At 45.4% G+C, this 15,000-nt stretch overlaps 2 protein-coding genes across 11 annotated transcripts in view; one reads left to right on the top strand and one right to left on the bottom strand.

The window, feature by feature from the left end:
• Sulf1 (sulfatase 1) overlaps positions 1-3,792 on the top strand; it is a 162,076-nt gene extending 158,284 nt beyond the window's left edge. For 7 of the 8 annotated variants that reach the window (XM_087660223.1, XM_087660226.1, XM_087660221.1 and 4 more), the window contains one exon: positions 1,466-3,790. In XM_087660223.1, the coding sequence (XP_087516349.1) occupies positions 1,466-2,271 (806 nt within the window). In that variant the 3' untranslated portion in view covers positions 2,272-3,790. 8 annotated transcript variants of the gene reach the window in all.
• A 4,769-nt stretch (positions 3,793-8,561) lies between these two features.
• The window catches only part of Slco5a1 (solute carrier organic anion transporter family, member 5A1), a 129,060-nt gene continuing 122,621 nt past the window's right edge, over positions 8,562-15,000 (bottom strand). For all 3 annotated transcript variants that reach the window (NM_001436738.1, XM_087548615.1, NM_001107898.2), the window contains 1 exon segment: positions 8,562-14,303. In NM_001436738.1, coding sequence (NP_001423667.1) covers positions 13,843-14,303 — 461 coding nt within the window. In that variant the 3' untranslated portion in view covers positions 8,562-13,842.

Below are 15,000 nucleotides of genomic sequence, written 5' to 3'. Positions count from 1 at the left end.
TTTTTGGCAGGGACATTTTTCATGAGAATACTTTTTTAAAATTCTTGTTTCGTATTTTCTTTCAGTAATTTTGTGTAGGTTCTAGTTTGCTTTTGTTTCACTAATTTGGGGATTTTACAAAGATTTCTGGGCTGGGGGGTGTGTTTCCTGTGAGTATAGCCCAATATAATGTAATCTTACCATTGAATTACTAAGGGCTAGAGTTGGAAGTCCTGGGTCCTCCCATGGACCTGAAATGCCTTCCCTTTACTTCCCTCTTCCTCTCCCACCCACTTCCTGGAAGTGTCCTCCTTTCCTTGTTTCCTTTCTCCCTAGAGCATCTTTCCAGCGACTGCCAGCCTGAATCCCTTGCAGTACCCTCCCGTGCTGTCAGGGCCATGACTCACCAGGATTCTGGACAGTGTCTCGTGCACGGGGTGACATTTTCTCCCAGGCCACTTCAAGTCGGCCTTAGCTTTGTCTCCACATCTCTTCCCTACATTTTCCCCAAGGCTTGTACCAAAGCGTGGTTCACAACTCTGCCGGGGTCCGGAATCTATAGTCTTTTTTTTTTTTCTAGCTTCCAGGTGACCTGAAAACTACAGATCCCTCTCTTACAGTTTCATCAAAGGTGTGGATTTTTGTATTGGTCTTACTGATTTCCTTTATGAGGAATTCATCTCACTAATCTAGGGTCCCCTTTTCTAAATCTCCTCTGAGCCCAGTGTTGTACTGTCAGAAAGGAAGCTGGTGTGCTCTGTGCATGTAAAACCTGCTCACATAGACGCTTCCTGGAAGTTGTGCCCACGCAGGACCGTGCCCATGAAGAAAGGTTTCTGAGCAGCTCACTTGCAAAGCTTAAGATTTGTTTTTGAACTGTGCCCATGAAGAAAGGTTTCTGAGCAGCTCACTTGCAAAGCTTAAGATTTGTTTTTGAACTGCGTGCCGAGAAATGCAAAATAAAGACACTGCACTGAGAATTTTCCAATTAAATTAGAACATCTTGCAGTCTGTGCATTGCCTGGTATAAATGGCTCTGTCTTGTGACTGTTATCACACTGAGCACTAAGCAAGCCCGGTAAGCAAACTGTCCCTGCAGTGGGCAGAGCAGTACCACTCCCATCTCCACACCAGCGGAGCCAAAGGCGGTCTTGAGTTTCTCATTCCCCTGCCTCGACCCCCTGAGTATCGTGATTACAGGAGTGTCACTGGCTTTACATGTGCGAGGCATCAAACCCAGGCTTTTGTACATGCCGTGCACCACTTCCCCAACTGACCTCCATCCCCAGTCTCCCCTGTCTCTGGTTTTTATTGTCCTCCTGTCACCTTCGTATGCAAAGGTCACTCTTGAACAGTCAGCTCCTGGGGGAGATTACTTTCCATTTCTACAGTTCAGATTAACCTATATAATAGTTACAGTGCTTGTCTGGCTAAGTCAAAAATGTTTTGTTGCACTAACGAGGTCCCTTGGTTTCTCTTCTCACAGAGGACAGTTATGGGATGGATGGGAAGGTTAGTTGGTCCAGTGTCGCTTCAGACACCAACTGGCAAGGCCTGGAGGAGTTATCCGGTGCAAACGACATCAAAGAGGACAGATCTAACCCTAGACTGAGGCCGGAGGCCTGGACCAATTACCTGAGGGATGTCCACAGAGCCTTTGCACTGCTGAACAGTCACCCTGATCCAAACCAAGTAAATGGGACTCCAACTGCACCAAGCGGTGGCCTCCCAGTCACCTCTGCTGAGCTCTTGGTGCCGGCAGAGATGGCTTCTGCAGAGTCAGGTGAAGACCCAAGTCATGTGGTTGGGGAAACGCCTCCTTTGACCTTGCCAGCCAACCTCCAAACCCTGCATCCGAACAGACCAACGTTGAGTCCAGAGAGAAAACTTGAATGGAATAACGACATTCCAGAAGTGAATCGTTTGAATTCTGAACACTGGAGAAAAACTGAGGAGCAGCCAGGACGGGGGGAGGTGCTTCTCCCCGAAGGTGACGTCAGTGGCAACGGTATGACAGAGCTGTTGCCCATCGGTCGGCACCAACAAAAGCGTCCCCACGATGCGGGGCCAGAGGACCATGCTTTTGAAGATCAATTGCATCCTCTCGTCCACTCTGACAGAACTCCCGTTCATCGGGTGTTCGATGTGTCCCACTTGGAGCAGCCTGTTCACTCCAGCCACGTGGAAGGAATGTTGGCCAAGATGGAGGGGATGGCACAAAGGAGTGGGCACCAAGTCTCGAAGGCAGCGCCTCCTCTCCAGTCACTTCTGCTTAGATTACATGTTGCCTAACAATGTTTCTTTCCATGTTTTGATTAGTAAACTAACTCGTGGTGGCAATCATGACTCCCAACCTTCTGAGCTCCCCCGGGTACGCTTGCACCGTAGACGCTCATGTGCGCACGTGCGGGTGATGCTCACACACAGACTCATTGTAATTCACCGTTTTACCGAGAAGGGGGGGGGTGCGAATTTTCTGTGTTGATGCTTTGTTTTTGGTACTAAGACAGTATTATCTTTTGAATATTGTAGGGACATGAGTATATAAAGTCTATCCAGTCAAAATGGCTAGAATTGTGCCTTTGTAAGTTTTAAAAACTTGATGCCCAGATGAGTCTGTGAGCACATCTTCCCCGCCTGCCTAACGGAGTTGGAATTTGTTTCTAACCACTGTAATTCTTCAACATCATCACCTTTGGTTCAGTGATTTTGCACTTTGAGTTTGGATACTGTGTCTGCTTGGTTGGTAGTGTTAGTATTTTTCTTTTAAACAGGCTTATCAGAGTTGCACACTTTGTCCTAGGCAGGGCAAAGGAATAGACGCCCAGCAAGGACACACAGTATAGGTAACATACTGCTTATCGTACGCTTTTCCCACAAAGCATTGCATGTGTTTTTACCTCGACGTGCTAAAGTTGATTAGCAGAAAGGCATGACTCACAATTTTGGTGGTAAAAAATAAACCCTGAGGGAGCAAGCAATAACTAAAACAAGATTGAGCTGCTCTCTCTGTGCTTACTAAATAGATGCTCGCCCTGCTAATGCTTGCCCTCTTGAAAGAAGAAACAGGATGCACACTGCTTTATTTCAATCTTCCTCTTTTTTTCTTGGTTTCACCAGTGAGCGTAAGCATTGGAAAAATATGTGTAGTCTTATCTTTCTATAAGACGATTTTAATAAACTAAAATCACAAATGCTGTAAAGTTTGAGTGCACCAGAATGGAGGCTAACTTCATAAACATTGTGCTGTGCGAATATTCCTAAAATGATCCCCAAGCTGTGGTTTTCTAGAAGACATAGTTCAGAACCGCTTTTGAAAAATCTGTCCTCGTGAGCTCACTCAGTTTCTGTCGGACTTTTAGAGACAGTGGAAGGATTACCTCATTGAGACGTTTCCGTGTCCTCTTCAACTCCACAGGGTCTTGACGGTGGCTTTGTTTTTCCTTCTAGACTATTCAAACATGTAGATAAGTTATATTTTTCTTTAAGTGTTTAAAGTAAACACTTTTCAAGAAAACTTGATGTGGTCGAGTTGAGTCCTTGCTAACTTTCCGTCTGTATACAAGAGTCTGTACATGTGTTAAGCCTAACCAGCTGTCAGATGCGGATGTCATCTGCTGAGTGACAGAGTTAACATATTTATGGTCCTGAATGTTGTGCTTTGTAAAGAGATTGAGATACTAGGAAGCATACTATGCTCCATTTTTTTTTAATCCTATGTAATACTCTGTGATACTTTTTATAAAACAATTCTGGCTTCAGGAAAGTCTAGAAGCAACATTTTCTGGAAATAAAAGGTGTTGAAACTTTTTACCCGTTTCAGAGAAATGAACTTAAGCCAGCTTTTGGGGTCACACATCACTTTGAAGTTAGCTGAGTCTAAGTCTCACCTTGCATGACTGAGTGGTAAGCACACTTGTCAAACTGCCCGCAGAATCCACATGCTGTCAGTCACTCCCTGGTTAGTACCTTTCTGATTTTGCCTCATAACGGCCCAGAGGAAGAGGCAGAATGTCTCCTTACACAACCCGAGAAGGCTGCAGAGGGTCCAAACTTTCAGTTTCACCACGAACAGCACCTCGAGTTCACAGGGAACTCTGAGCTTTGAGGCAAGTCTAGCTGCCCAAGACCTCACATATTTGATAATGACAAATCCCAAATGCTTTTGTGAAAAAAAACTCTTGAAATGGCCTAAGGATAAGAAATTAAGAGTGTGTGAAATGTCTAGATTAGAGGCTGAAAGAAAGAAAGGAGGAGGAAACAGCAAAGGGTTCAAAGACTTGCCCATTGGTCCTGGAGGAATCCACACAGAGCATCGTCCACAGCAAGCAAGCTCTGGGGGGCATCTTGTTCAGAAATGTATCTTCAGTCCATGCTTCTTTCTTTAAATAGTGCAAGTGAGTTGTGTATATGAGAGAGAGTCTCTGTGTGGTTCCACATGTGTGTGCCCTAGCCAGATATCCCTCTGCCTCCACATTTCTTCAGCGACCTTTCAGGCTTCCGTGCTCATTGCCCTACCTTCCCATAGACATTTTTTTAAAATTTCCACGTGTGACAGAGACCCTGCGGTATCTTCTTCTTCCTTTCCTGTAAGATATTTCTGAGGCCACATGTCTATTCTACTGCAGTGCAGTTCAGTCAATAGTTGTGCAGTCTCCCCCATGCAAAGAGGGCGTATGTCCGCAGAACTGCTTCAAACCTGCTTCAAGAGGTGGAAGGACCCTTAGAGACTACCTGCCCCGGGGTAGCGTTTGATCTGTGACCTCATGAAGGACTAAGCTGACCTCTGTGTTCCAGTCCCTGCTTACCCTGGACTTAAAAGATGAAGAGGACCTGCTGCTCTATGCTTCTCCCATTTAAACACAACGTGTGCATCATATAAGCATTCACACAACACACACACACACACACACACATACACACACACACAGAGTCAGGGAAGAGAAAATGAGTAGTCTACAGGGCCCCACTAGATAAAGCCATGTTTGGCAAGAAAAACAGTGAGCATGACATTAAAGGAGACCTACACATCCTGGGGGTGTAGTTCAGGGGCCAGGGTGCGTGGCTAGCATACACAAAATTTGGGGTGAGTGTCTAGTGCTGTGCAAGTGACGTGGTGCCGAGAACCCACAATGCAAGCACTTGGAGGTGGAAGCAGAAAGAGCAGGCGTTCAAGGTCCTTCCTCAACTTCATAGTGAGACTGAGGGATCCTGCTAGAAAGAGACAAGCAAGCTACCCCAAGTTCATTTTGAACTCTAACGTTTATAATTACTGTGACCTTAGAAAAGCTCTCTAAGCCCATAAACCTGTGACAATCGTTTACAGAAACTAACAAGGACTTTGGATTAACAATGACAAGTGCTCAGCAGATGCACTTTCTTATCCCAGACTGTCCTGGGAGATATCAGGACTCTGCTGAGCGTTTGTGGCCTTCAAAGGCCCATCCTAGATGGTTTCTGCCAGCTACCAACACAGTTGAGCAGATGTTTGGCATCTGAGTCAAAAACACCACCACCAATCTCAAACTACACCTGAGACCTTCTTGGTCTTCTCTGGAACGGGGAATGGGCAGGGCTGGAGGGTGTGGCCTCTTCAATTTCCCAATGGAGTCAAATTTTGTTGGGTGTTTACAAAGTCTAGGTTTGTAGACAATGCATTCTTTTTTTTTTTTTTACATTTTTTTTTATTAACTTGAGTATTTCTTATATACATTTCGAGTGTTATTCCCTTTCCCGGTTTCCGGGCAAGACAATGCATTCTTGTATATCGAGTAAGATCCCCTAACAAAGCATGCCCCACCCTGGGTCTCTGGGGCCCCTGTGACCCACAAAGCTGCTGTTGGGAACTGTAATAGTCCCCTAAGGCCCTCTTGAGACTTCTCCAAGTTCCCAGTCCCATCCCATACTCAAGAACCATCCTACTGTGACCTCACTCAGTGGGCCATCAAGACACCCATGACACTGTGCACTCAAGTAAAGAGAACGACCTTTAAAAATTAGACTCTTATAATTAGGGAGTAGAGACATCACACAAAGACTTCAAGCTGCTATGGGAACTATGACCAAAAATACCACTTTCTACTGGATCTCCTAGCCCTCATACCAGAAAACTTTTCAAACCCTCAGCTTGGAATCTGTACCTTCCTTCCCCTCCACTCCCCCACATCCATGTTTGTTAACCCGGTTCAAGGATTGAGGAGAACTAGTCAATTCTAATAGCTTTCCCCAGAAGGAAAAAGGTCCAAGACTTTCCATCTAAAGTCAGGAGCATAGTAGAGCATGTGCTTTTCATAATGAACACTAGGTGGCGATCGAGTACAGCTAAAGACATTTTCGTGTCCAGACCCTGCAGCTTGCTTGTGCTTGCTCTCGTGCATTGCGTGTGACGGGAACATATCTTGACCCGCGGGTCAAGCGTGCCCTTTCCTCAGTACCTGAGATCTCAGTCATAGCAGACCCAAGTGCTGTTTCAGATCGCTACCGTTTGCGTTGCTATCATACATTGGAACTGTGTCAAACACTGGCTCTTAAAATCAAAGGTGAGCAGGGAATCTCACGGCTCTGCTGACTTCGTGCAGTTAAAAGCGTGTCTTCAGCTCATATGTGCTGAAGCCTTGGAGACCATCTTCGCTGGCAACTTTACAAAGAAAAAAAAGAACCTAGATGCTTTTTCAATAACACTTAAAACTCCAAAGCTGGAGTTAAAACAAGAAAATGAAGTAGCCAAGGTCTATAACCCTTCTTACTGCTCATTTCTCAAGGTCATTCGTGTGTGTGTGTGTGTGTGTGTGTGTGTGTGTGTGTGTGTGTGTGTGTGTGTGTGTTCAGGTTACAGAAAATGCAAGAACTCCTGTTGCCGTACTCTGCACACACCATCGCCATTTTGAACAGCTGCTAAAATCTTCTAGAATCAAAGTGGTTCCTTGAACCATCGTCGTTGGGCCTGTGGGTTGGAGAAGGAAGATTCCAAACCTGGGAGTTTGGGAAGTTCCCCTGTATGAGGGCTAGGAAACCCAGTAGACAGTAATGTTTTTGGTCCTAGTTCACAGTCACTAGCTTCAGAGTGAGGCAGCATCCCTCACTTCTGTGTGAATGGTTTTCCTGGTGACTGTGGTGCAGAGGATCTCCCAGTTGCACATGCACACTCATATGCCAGCCAAGGTACTTGGGACCGTTGTGACCCCTTCAGCATGCCATGAGGTGTGTAGGGGGAGCACGGAATGGAACAATCATCCTTCCAGCGAGAGTGCTCAAAGCAGACTAAATATATCTACTCAGGGCTTCAGCCCGTGACTCATGCTGCTGTTTCCGTCTCTTTCACCTCCCGCATCTCACCCAGAAATTTCAGATGCCAGCACATTCGGGGAAACTCCTGTGAGTCGGGAGAGGCATCGAAACCCAGTGTTGGTTGGACCTGGAGGACCGTGTTAAGTGGAACCGTTTGGTGGACACAGAGAGACAGCTAACACATGCTCTCACTCCTGTGGGAGAGTTCGGAGTTTTAGTCTGATTAAAATAGAGCACCCACTGAGGATGAGCGGAGGCTGGGAGGGGTGTGTGGGGGGGGGGGAGGCGAGGTGGTGAGACTTACGAGACACAACCTCTGACCTGCAGTAAGGTAGGGCAACTATTTGACACCTGACTGTATATCTCGAATGCCTGGTAGGAAAGAGTTTGGATATCCTCAATACAACGAAATCATGTCTGAGCTGAAGGACAAACCAATGACCTCAAAATACATTGGCTGTCCTCTGGGCGCCATAACTCTGACGCAGGGGTTATGTGGGGTTGGACAGTTTTAGGCACATGTACATTCTGGCGCCTTTTCTACCCAGGTGAAGTTCGAGCACAAAATCCGTTTCAGAGACTGAGTCCAGACTGTCTGGAAGCAGGGCGGGGGCAGGGCTTCTGACTCATTCATTGGCAGAGGTTTGCTCATCTCACCTTAGGAACTTCTTTGCTTGAAGCCTTCTCAGTATTTGCAACTCTGTGGAAGAGTGAGCGGGGCGCCTTTGCAGACTTCTCAGCAGAGCCAGCTCTGCTAACAACAGGCAGAACATGCTAACCTTAGCCCCCACCTTCTTCTCTGGAGCCCAGGAAGTTAGGCAAACCTGGACTAACTCCATCTAGTGGCACAGGTTGGTGGTTTACTTCCGGGACTCTTCTTGCCTTAACCCAGAAACTGGGAACAGCAATAAAAGTTCCTCATGGTGCGGATTCAAACTGGGGCCTCTGGCCTTCCATCCCTGAGGGACATGTGCACACAAGCATTAAAATTATATCTGAGTGTTGTGAAGCCAGAGAGGAAGAGGTAAGCACCCTCTGTCAAGTCACACAGGATAGGATAGAGTTCCGCAGTCTAAAAGTCTGCTGAATTTGAGTAAATGATAAACTACCTAAAAGAAATCTCTTAGGAAGTTCATAAGGAAAAAAAATGCTTTAATGGGCTCCTTAAACTGTGGTCATAATAATTTCTGCACAGAACATTCTGCCTGTAGATACAGTCAACATCGGGCTGATGTATGGGCCACTCTGGTGCCTCGAGTCACGTCAAACAACAACAAAATTTAGAGACAACCAAGTTTCAATCCAACACACTTTATTTTTTTTGAACTTTTCCCCCCCTTAATTTTCAATAATCAAGTATTCATGATGTTGTAAACCCAGGTTTATTAGTCCTTTGACAATCAGTTTCATTAGACATAAAGAAGTAAGTCATACGGCCCTTACCATAGCAGATCTCCAAATAAATATTTGTTCTAAAAACCACAAAAATGAAACTCTACATTATGACTCAAAGCAGCCTTTCATCACAAACATGCCTCTACAGAGAAGCACATAGACACACAGCCAGAAAGATACACACACGCACACACACACACACACACACACGCACATACGCACACTCCACAGATATCCTAATACCAGTTTGACACAGTTTCACATTTCCTTACACTACAAAGTAAAGGCTGGCCTTGGACTTCATTCTCTAGATCATCATTTAAGTTTGGGGTAGAGGTATATACTGAAGACAAATGCCCACTGGGGAGTCTTACTCCTCGGTTTACTTTAGAACAGCCTTACCATTACTTTTGTTTTCAATAACATTAGTTTCTTTACTTTCCATATATAGAGTAAACTACCAGTCAGAGACAACAGCATCCAACCCAGAGCTGAAGAGCAGCTCCCAGGGCTTGAAACTTTCCGTAGAAGATAGAAGATTATCTAAATGTGTTTTTATCTCTCTGAAATTATTTTTTAGCATCTGATCATTCTCCCACTGACCTTTGTGTAGAAGAGGACTCCCCAGTACACTTCCCAGTTTTGCATTAGAGTTTCTGGACTGTGGAAATGAAGTCAGCGGGGTTTGTCCTCTCGGGGGAACCCCCAGATTTCCAAACGCAAAGCACTGAAACACTGACTTCAGAGAGGAACATGCGTCTGCAAACACTTTAGCACCGAGGCATTTTATATTTAATGTTGCCAAAGCCAACAGCAGTAAGGTGAGTTTCTGGTCACATTTGACCCTCCATAAGGCTGAGGACAAATGAACTGCTTAAATTAAACCTCTTCAGACAAACACAAATCTGGTTGAAGCAGCACAACAGGAAGTCTGGGACAGACAATGCCAGCAGTATCTTCTTGGCCTTCGACAGTCAGGTAGACCACAAACTACCAGTAAAGGTGAGTTGACAGAAGAGGGAAAAGGCAAAGTACACGAGGCCACTAGCCTCACCTGCCAGCCATCCCTCCTGACCGCGGAAGGCTACTCACAAGTCTGCAGAACAGAATTAGCGAATCTGGCTTTTCAGGGACTTACAACATTCTGGTTTCTATCTGCTACGTAGAATACTCAGCATGTACCTATGTAGCAACAGATACCTTCACACTCTGCACCTCTAGACACACACACACACACACACACACACACACACACACGTACTGTCACAAGTTATTATCAGCTAGCACCTTAGGCAAGTGCTTGCCTTGCTACAGAGCTCATGGGAGAGTTCCCATGGGGGCTTTGGGTCCCTCCACACTGTAGTGATGTTCCTTGGTGCACACAGGGTTCTACGAAGCAGCCTCAAAAACAAAACAAAGAAGACACTTCCTGGCTAGAAGTTCATCAAAGACTGTGAGCTAGAACTGTGGACCGAACAGAAGTTTTGGATGGTTGGTGAGACAGGATTTCTGAGACCTCTGGGAGCCCCACTCTAGCAACTCCTGTGGGTGCTGGCTTCCCTGAGTGCAAAGATATAGTTTACCATCACAGTCACCTGAGGTGACAGACGGAGTCTGTGGTTTGTAGTCCATTTTCTATGTTCTTTTTAAATCTTCACTAAGACTCTGAAAACCCACGGCTGTCTATGAGTTAGCAGAAATGTTAATCTACTGACAAGAGAAAGAAATAAATAATACACCTGAAACACCCAAAGCTCAGATTCAACCAGCCAGAATTAACCCTTTCTTCATAACATTTCACTTTAGGAAATTCTGCTAAGATCCTAATTAATAACCAAACTGGGTGTGTTCTCAATTAAACTCAACCCATAAATAAACATTTGAAGTAAGTTATAATGAATGATTTTAGTATTATACTTGGCTACATAAATAACATTTACTTTGAGAATCTAGTTAAACATGAAGTGTGGGTGGTTCACACGGGCGTGTGCTATGTTTCCTCTATTCATACAAGGAAATAAATGTCTCTAAAGAATGTCTCTATAACTTCAAAAACAATAGTACATCAAACAGTGATAGGTGCTAACCTATTTTACAGTGGACATATCACTCATCCCCTGTCACTGCTACTCTGAGCCACCCGAAGAACTGGCTTCAACTTTCTGAGCCTAGGGTTTCAAATCTGCTTTTTAAAAAAACAAATAAAAAATGCTCTCCAGAGAAGACTGGGGTGCTGCTCAGGGAACATGGGCCTGAGGTCATATGCAAGGTCCTGAGCTCAGGCCTGCGCCACTGAAGGAAACCGTGTTTCCTCGCCCGCTCTTAAACTGGAAAATGCAGTGGGTGTTGAATGCTGGGAAACCATCCTGCAAATATTCACCCCAACAAATGCTCTCTTTCTCCCCATCCTCATGGTGTTCCAAATGACTTTTAACTCTCTTCAACCTGTGAGGGCACCTCCACAACACAAGAACCTCATACTAGGAAGAAAATCAAAAGAAGGTTCCTCCACCTCCTTCCTCCCTCTGCCCTTGGGAGTTTCTAAGTCCATAAGCTTCGTATTAGATTGGCATACTGAAGCCAAACAAGACAATTTAATTTATAGAGATGATACAAGAACAACTTGCCTTTTGTCAAAACAACCCAAAAGCCTATGCTCAGAAAGCAGTTAGTTTCTGTTACGAGCTGCGGCCACAAGGAAAGCAACCAGTTTGCCAGAAACGGAAGACCTCTTCTATCAGCACAATTGAATGGCACTGCCTATGAAATACTCACTCCGTGGCTATGCAATATTCAGATGATGCTACTGGAGCTAAGACATCTGGGGAGCAATCTTTAACTGATATAGAATGCAGAACTTCATTCCCTCATGACTTTCAGGACCTAGTGTACAATCACCACTAGTACATTAATGATACACCTGCTACTTAATATCAATATTTAATATTTGCATGCTGTAGTGCACTTCCAAGGTCTTCGAGTTCTGACCTCTGCATCCCATAGGATCTCAAGGAGCAATGAATGGCATCAACACATAACCAGTGCTCAGTCAGAAACTGCTGAACTGAATTCAAGGTAGAGGAAGGGACCAGAAGCGTTCTAATCACCCTTGGTGAGCCCATCAATCTTAGTACCAAAACAGGACCAATTCCACCAGAAGTTTCTTAATAAAATATCTTAATATCACAGAAAAAAATTAAGAAAGCACCACCTCTCTACAACCTAATCAGCTTAGCATCAACACCAAAGGACACTTATTATCCCTTCTAAAGAATGACAGTCACCCACAGAGGCCAGTGAGGGACACCAACTCCCAAGAGTACACCGTGGGCTGACCTGCAAGACTTTATGAAAACCTCTCATGTTTGTTACTCTGGTCAAAAATCTGACACCCAGCATTCACAATCTATCCTAGCTAAGCATCCCACCTCCATGGCAGCCAAGCCCAGGAGTCAAAGAAGATTCTTTTCACCTAGGCACTAGCTCTGCCTCTTATAGACATTACCCAGAAAACCACTTGACTTGTGGGCTTCCTACACGGGCAGGAAGTCAATTCTATACCAGGAACTGTAATAAGAATATTCATAATTCTACCTGTGTGCCCTGCCAAGATTGAATGGATCATGGCCCTTCTGTCAGCCACCTCTCTTCCAGACGAGGAAACATTTCCTGAGGTCACCTTACATGACATGAGTTCTTTGACAGAGAGGCTATAATTTTATGGTGCATTGGACATCTTGGTCCAGTGTAGCCAGATCCCATGAGTTACCAACTGTCGGATGCACAAAGGTTTGCCAAGAGGCCTCTGACGTAAGAACACCATACAGAAAGCATCCTGAGCAGCCTAAAGCCGAGAGACAAAGATAAACAGCTGTCAGTGGACCTGAGGTGCCTTTAGGAAGGGAATTATCCTGTCTCAGAGCCACTTGAGGAAAGACAGAAGAACGGCCATGCAAAGGGCACCGTGAAACGATGAATCCTGCCATACAGGATTCAGTATGGCAGACTGGCTCGCCTTACATTCCAACTCGTTATTTAAGTATGATCATATTCTGTGTTCAGCTGACAAACCTCCCGTCTGCTGGGCAGTGATTTTCATATCCACGGTACAGCTTTCATGACTGAATCATTCATTCTCCAAGGCAACCATGACCACCTTCCACACAGAGAAAACAATCAGTAGAGATTTGCCAGTATGTTAAGAGAGAAGTGAAGTTCCCTAGTTGGGACTCCATCTTACCTCAGGATTTTCTTTATCAACTACTTTGTATGTCAAAGTAGCAGTAACTCTTAGCGAGTTTCAGTGGGCCCTTAGAGCTGCGAGAGTTCCTCGGAAGAGAAGATCATCATTTCCTCCCCATCGAGCATCTCAGATTAGTTTTCAGCGGTACTGTTTAGCACACTAGTTTTAAAGCCCCTTAGGAAAGAATACTGTAGTTTATATATTCAAGCCAGCAGACGTGCGACTCAGCAGCCTCTTGGTCTACCTTAAGATGGAGTGAATGGACTTAGAGAAAATACTTCTCAAGAAACCCTTCCATTGCACAATAATACAGTTCTTTGAAGCATTGAAGCATTTGAAGGTTTTTTTTTTTTACCTGATTGATAAGTCTGTTATGGCTTAAATTGCGATTAACAGTGCTTTAGGGAACATTCAGCTTCCACTAAGGAAAAACGTTTCTGCTTTGCTCTCTGAAAGCCAAAGGGACATGCCACACTTTTCTATTTCCAATCAAATTGCATAGTTGAGGCAAATTCAGTTGTGCTTTGCTGCAGAGCTCACAGTAGGTGCTCAAATCTAAAAACTCTTGACTTGCAAATGCAAAGTCCTGGTGAAGCTCACCTTTGTCTGGAGTGTATGCTAATGATATGTATGGTCATAGCCTTTCCCGCGGTTAACCGTGGACCTCGGGCTTCTACCCAAAGGGACTGTGAACATTAAGTGAACCTAGCAGACATGGCGGCAGATCCAGCTAAACTCCTCCCTGGAGGGGGAAGCTGTCCGTCCCGTTGAGGTACCGAGCCCTCAGCAACAGTGGCTGTGTGTACTGAGTGTTGTTGGTTTGAGGATTGTGTCTGTGGAGGTTTACAAAAGGAAAGAAGGCACAGGTGTTTCTCAACTTGCCGTGTTCAACTCAACCAACAACACAAGTCTTCCTTCTCCAGGCTCCAGCAGGGATGCTACAGAGCGGCATCGAGGCTCTCGTCCAGCCCTCGGTCTGCAGAGGAACTTTCTGCTTCTGAGAAAGGTCCAGGATATGTCTGTGTGGTGCCCGGGAATCCCTTCTGCAGAGCAGTTTCCTCGTGGGATTCCCCCTGGGTGCTGAAGGCTGGGCACGATGTAGTCCGGGAGTATTTCTCGGCTTTGCTGGGCCGGCCCACATGCTCGCTCACAGTGCTCAGCGGGAAGTCTCTGCACCGCCGCCTCTGCAGCTCGTCCTCTTTGTACTTGATAGAGTACCAGGCCAGGAAAATGAAAATAAAGCCAACAAACTTGAGGCCAGCCGCCAGGCCAAAGTAGACGAAACGAAATGACGTCACGTTGTACTCCCAGCAGGAGCCCTGCACTCCGCACTCCTGCTGCCAGAGCATACAGGTGGTGTCAATCACGGCTCCAAAGTAAATCGGAGTAGGAATGTATGCTGCCATCATGGGGAGAAAGGAAAACACAGAGATATAGCACAGCTCGTAAGAGAAAACCATCTGTAATGAGCAAGATGCTTGTTTGTCAATGCCAAGAGAATGATTTTCATTTAATTGAATTTTCTTAAAGACGTTTTCCTCTAATTGCAATTTGCTTATGGAAATAAGCACCAGAGACTTAGCGTCTTTCACTTTACAACTCAGAGTGCCCTTGTGCTTTTTAGGTTGATATTAGTAGCTTCCGCTTTCTCTGGGTGCCAGGTCCTTACACTGGACCCTTGATAAAAGTTTTCACGATGAGACTTGAGTTGAAAGAACTGCCTAGTGCCCGGAATGCCAGCACAAAATCCTCTCAAACTTAACGCTGGACCTTGACACCCTTAAGTCAGACTGGAGCAGGATAGAAAGACAGAGAATGTGAAGGGCATCCGGGAATAGAAAGAAGTCGGCCCTAAGTCTTTTGAAGTTGAAAGTCAAAAATTTTACAATGAACGGCTGGGGAGGTGGCTCGGTGGGTAAAGCGCCTGCTCTGTGTCCGTGAGGATCAGAATGCAAATTTCCAGAACCCACATGGAAAAAGCTGTTCATAGCCAGCACATGTCTAACTCCAGAGCAGCCCGAGGGCTCCCGAGCCAGCCAACCTAGGAAAACATTCAGACTAGCTCAGGGTCAGGGAGAAAGATAAAGATGAGCCAG

This window comes from Rattus norvegicus, chromosome 5, assembly GCF_021556685.1.
Source record: "Rattus norvegicus strain SHRSP/BbbUtx chromosome 5, alternate assembly SHRSP_T2T, whole genome shotgun sequence".
NCBI lineage: Eukaryota > Metazoa > Chordata > Mammalia > Rodentia > Muridae > Rattus > Rattus norvegicus.
The sequence above is the reverse complement of the archived record's forward strand: the minus strand, read 5'-3'. Positions and strand labels throughout refer to the sequence as shown.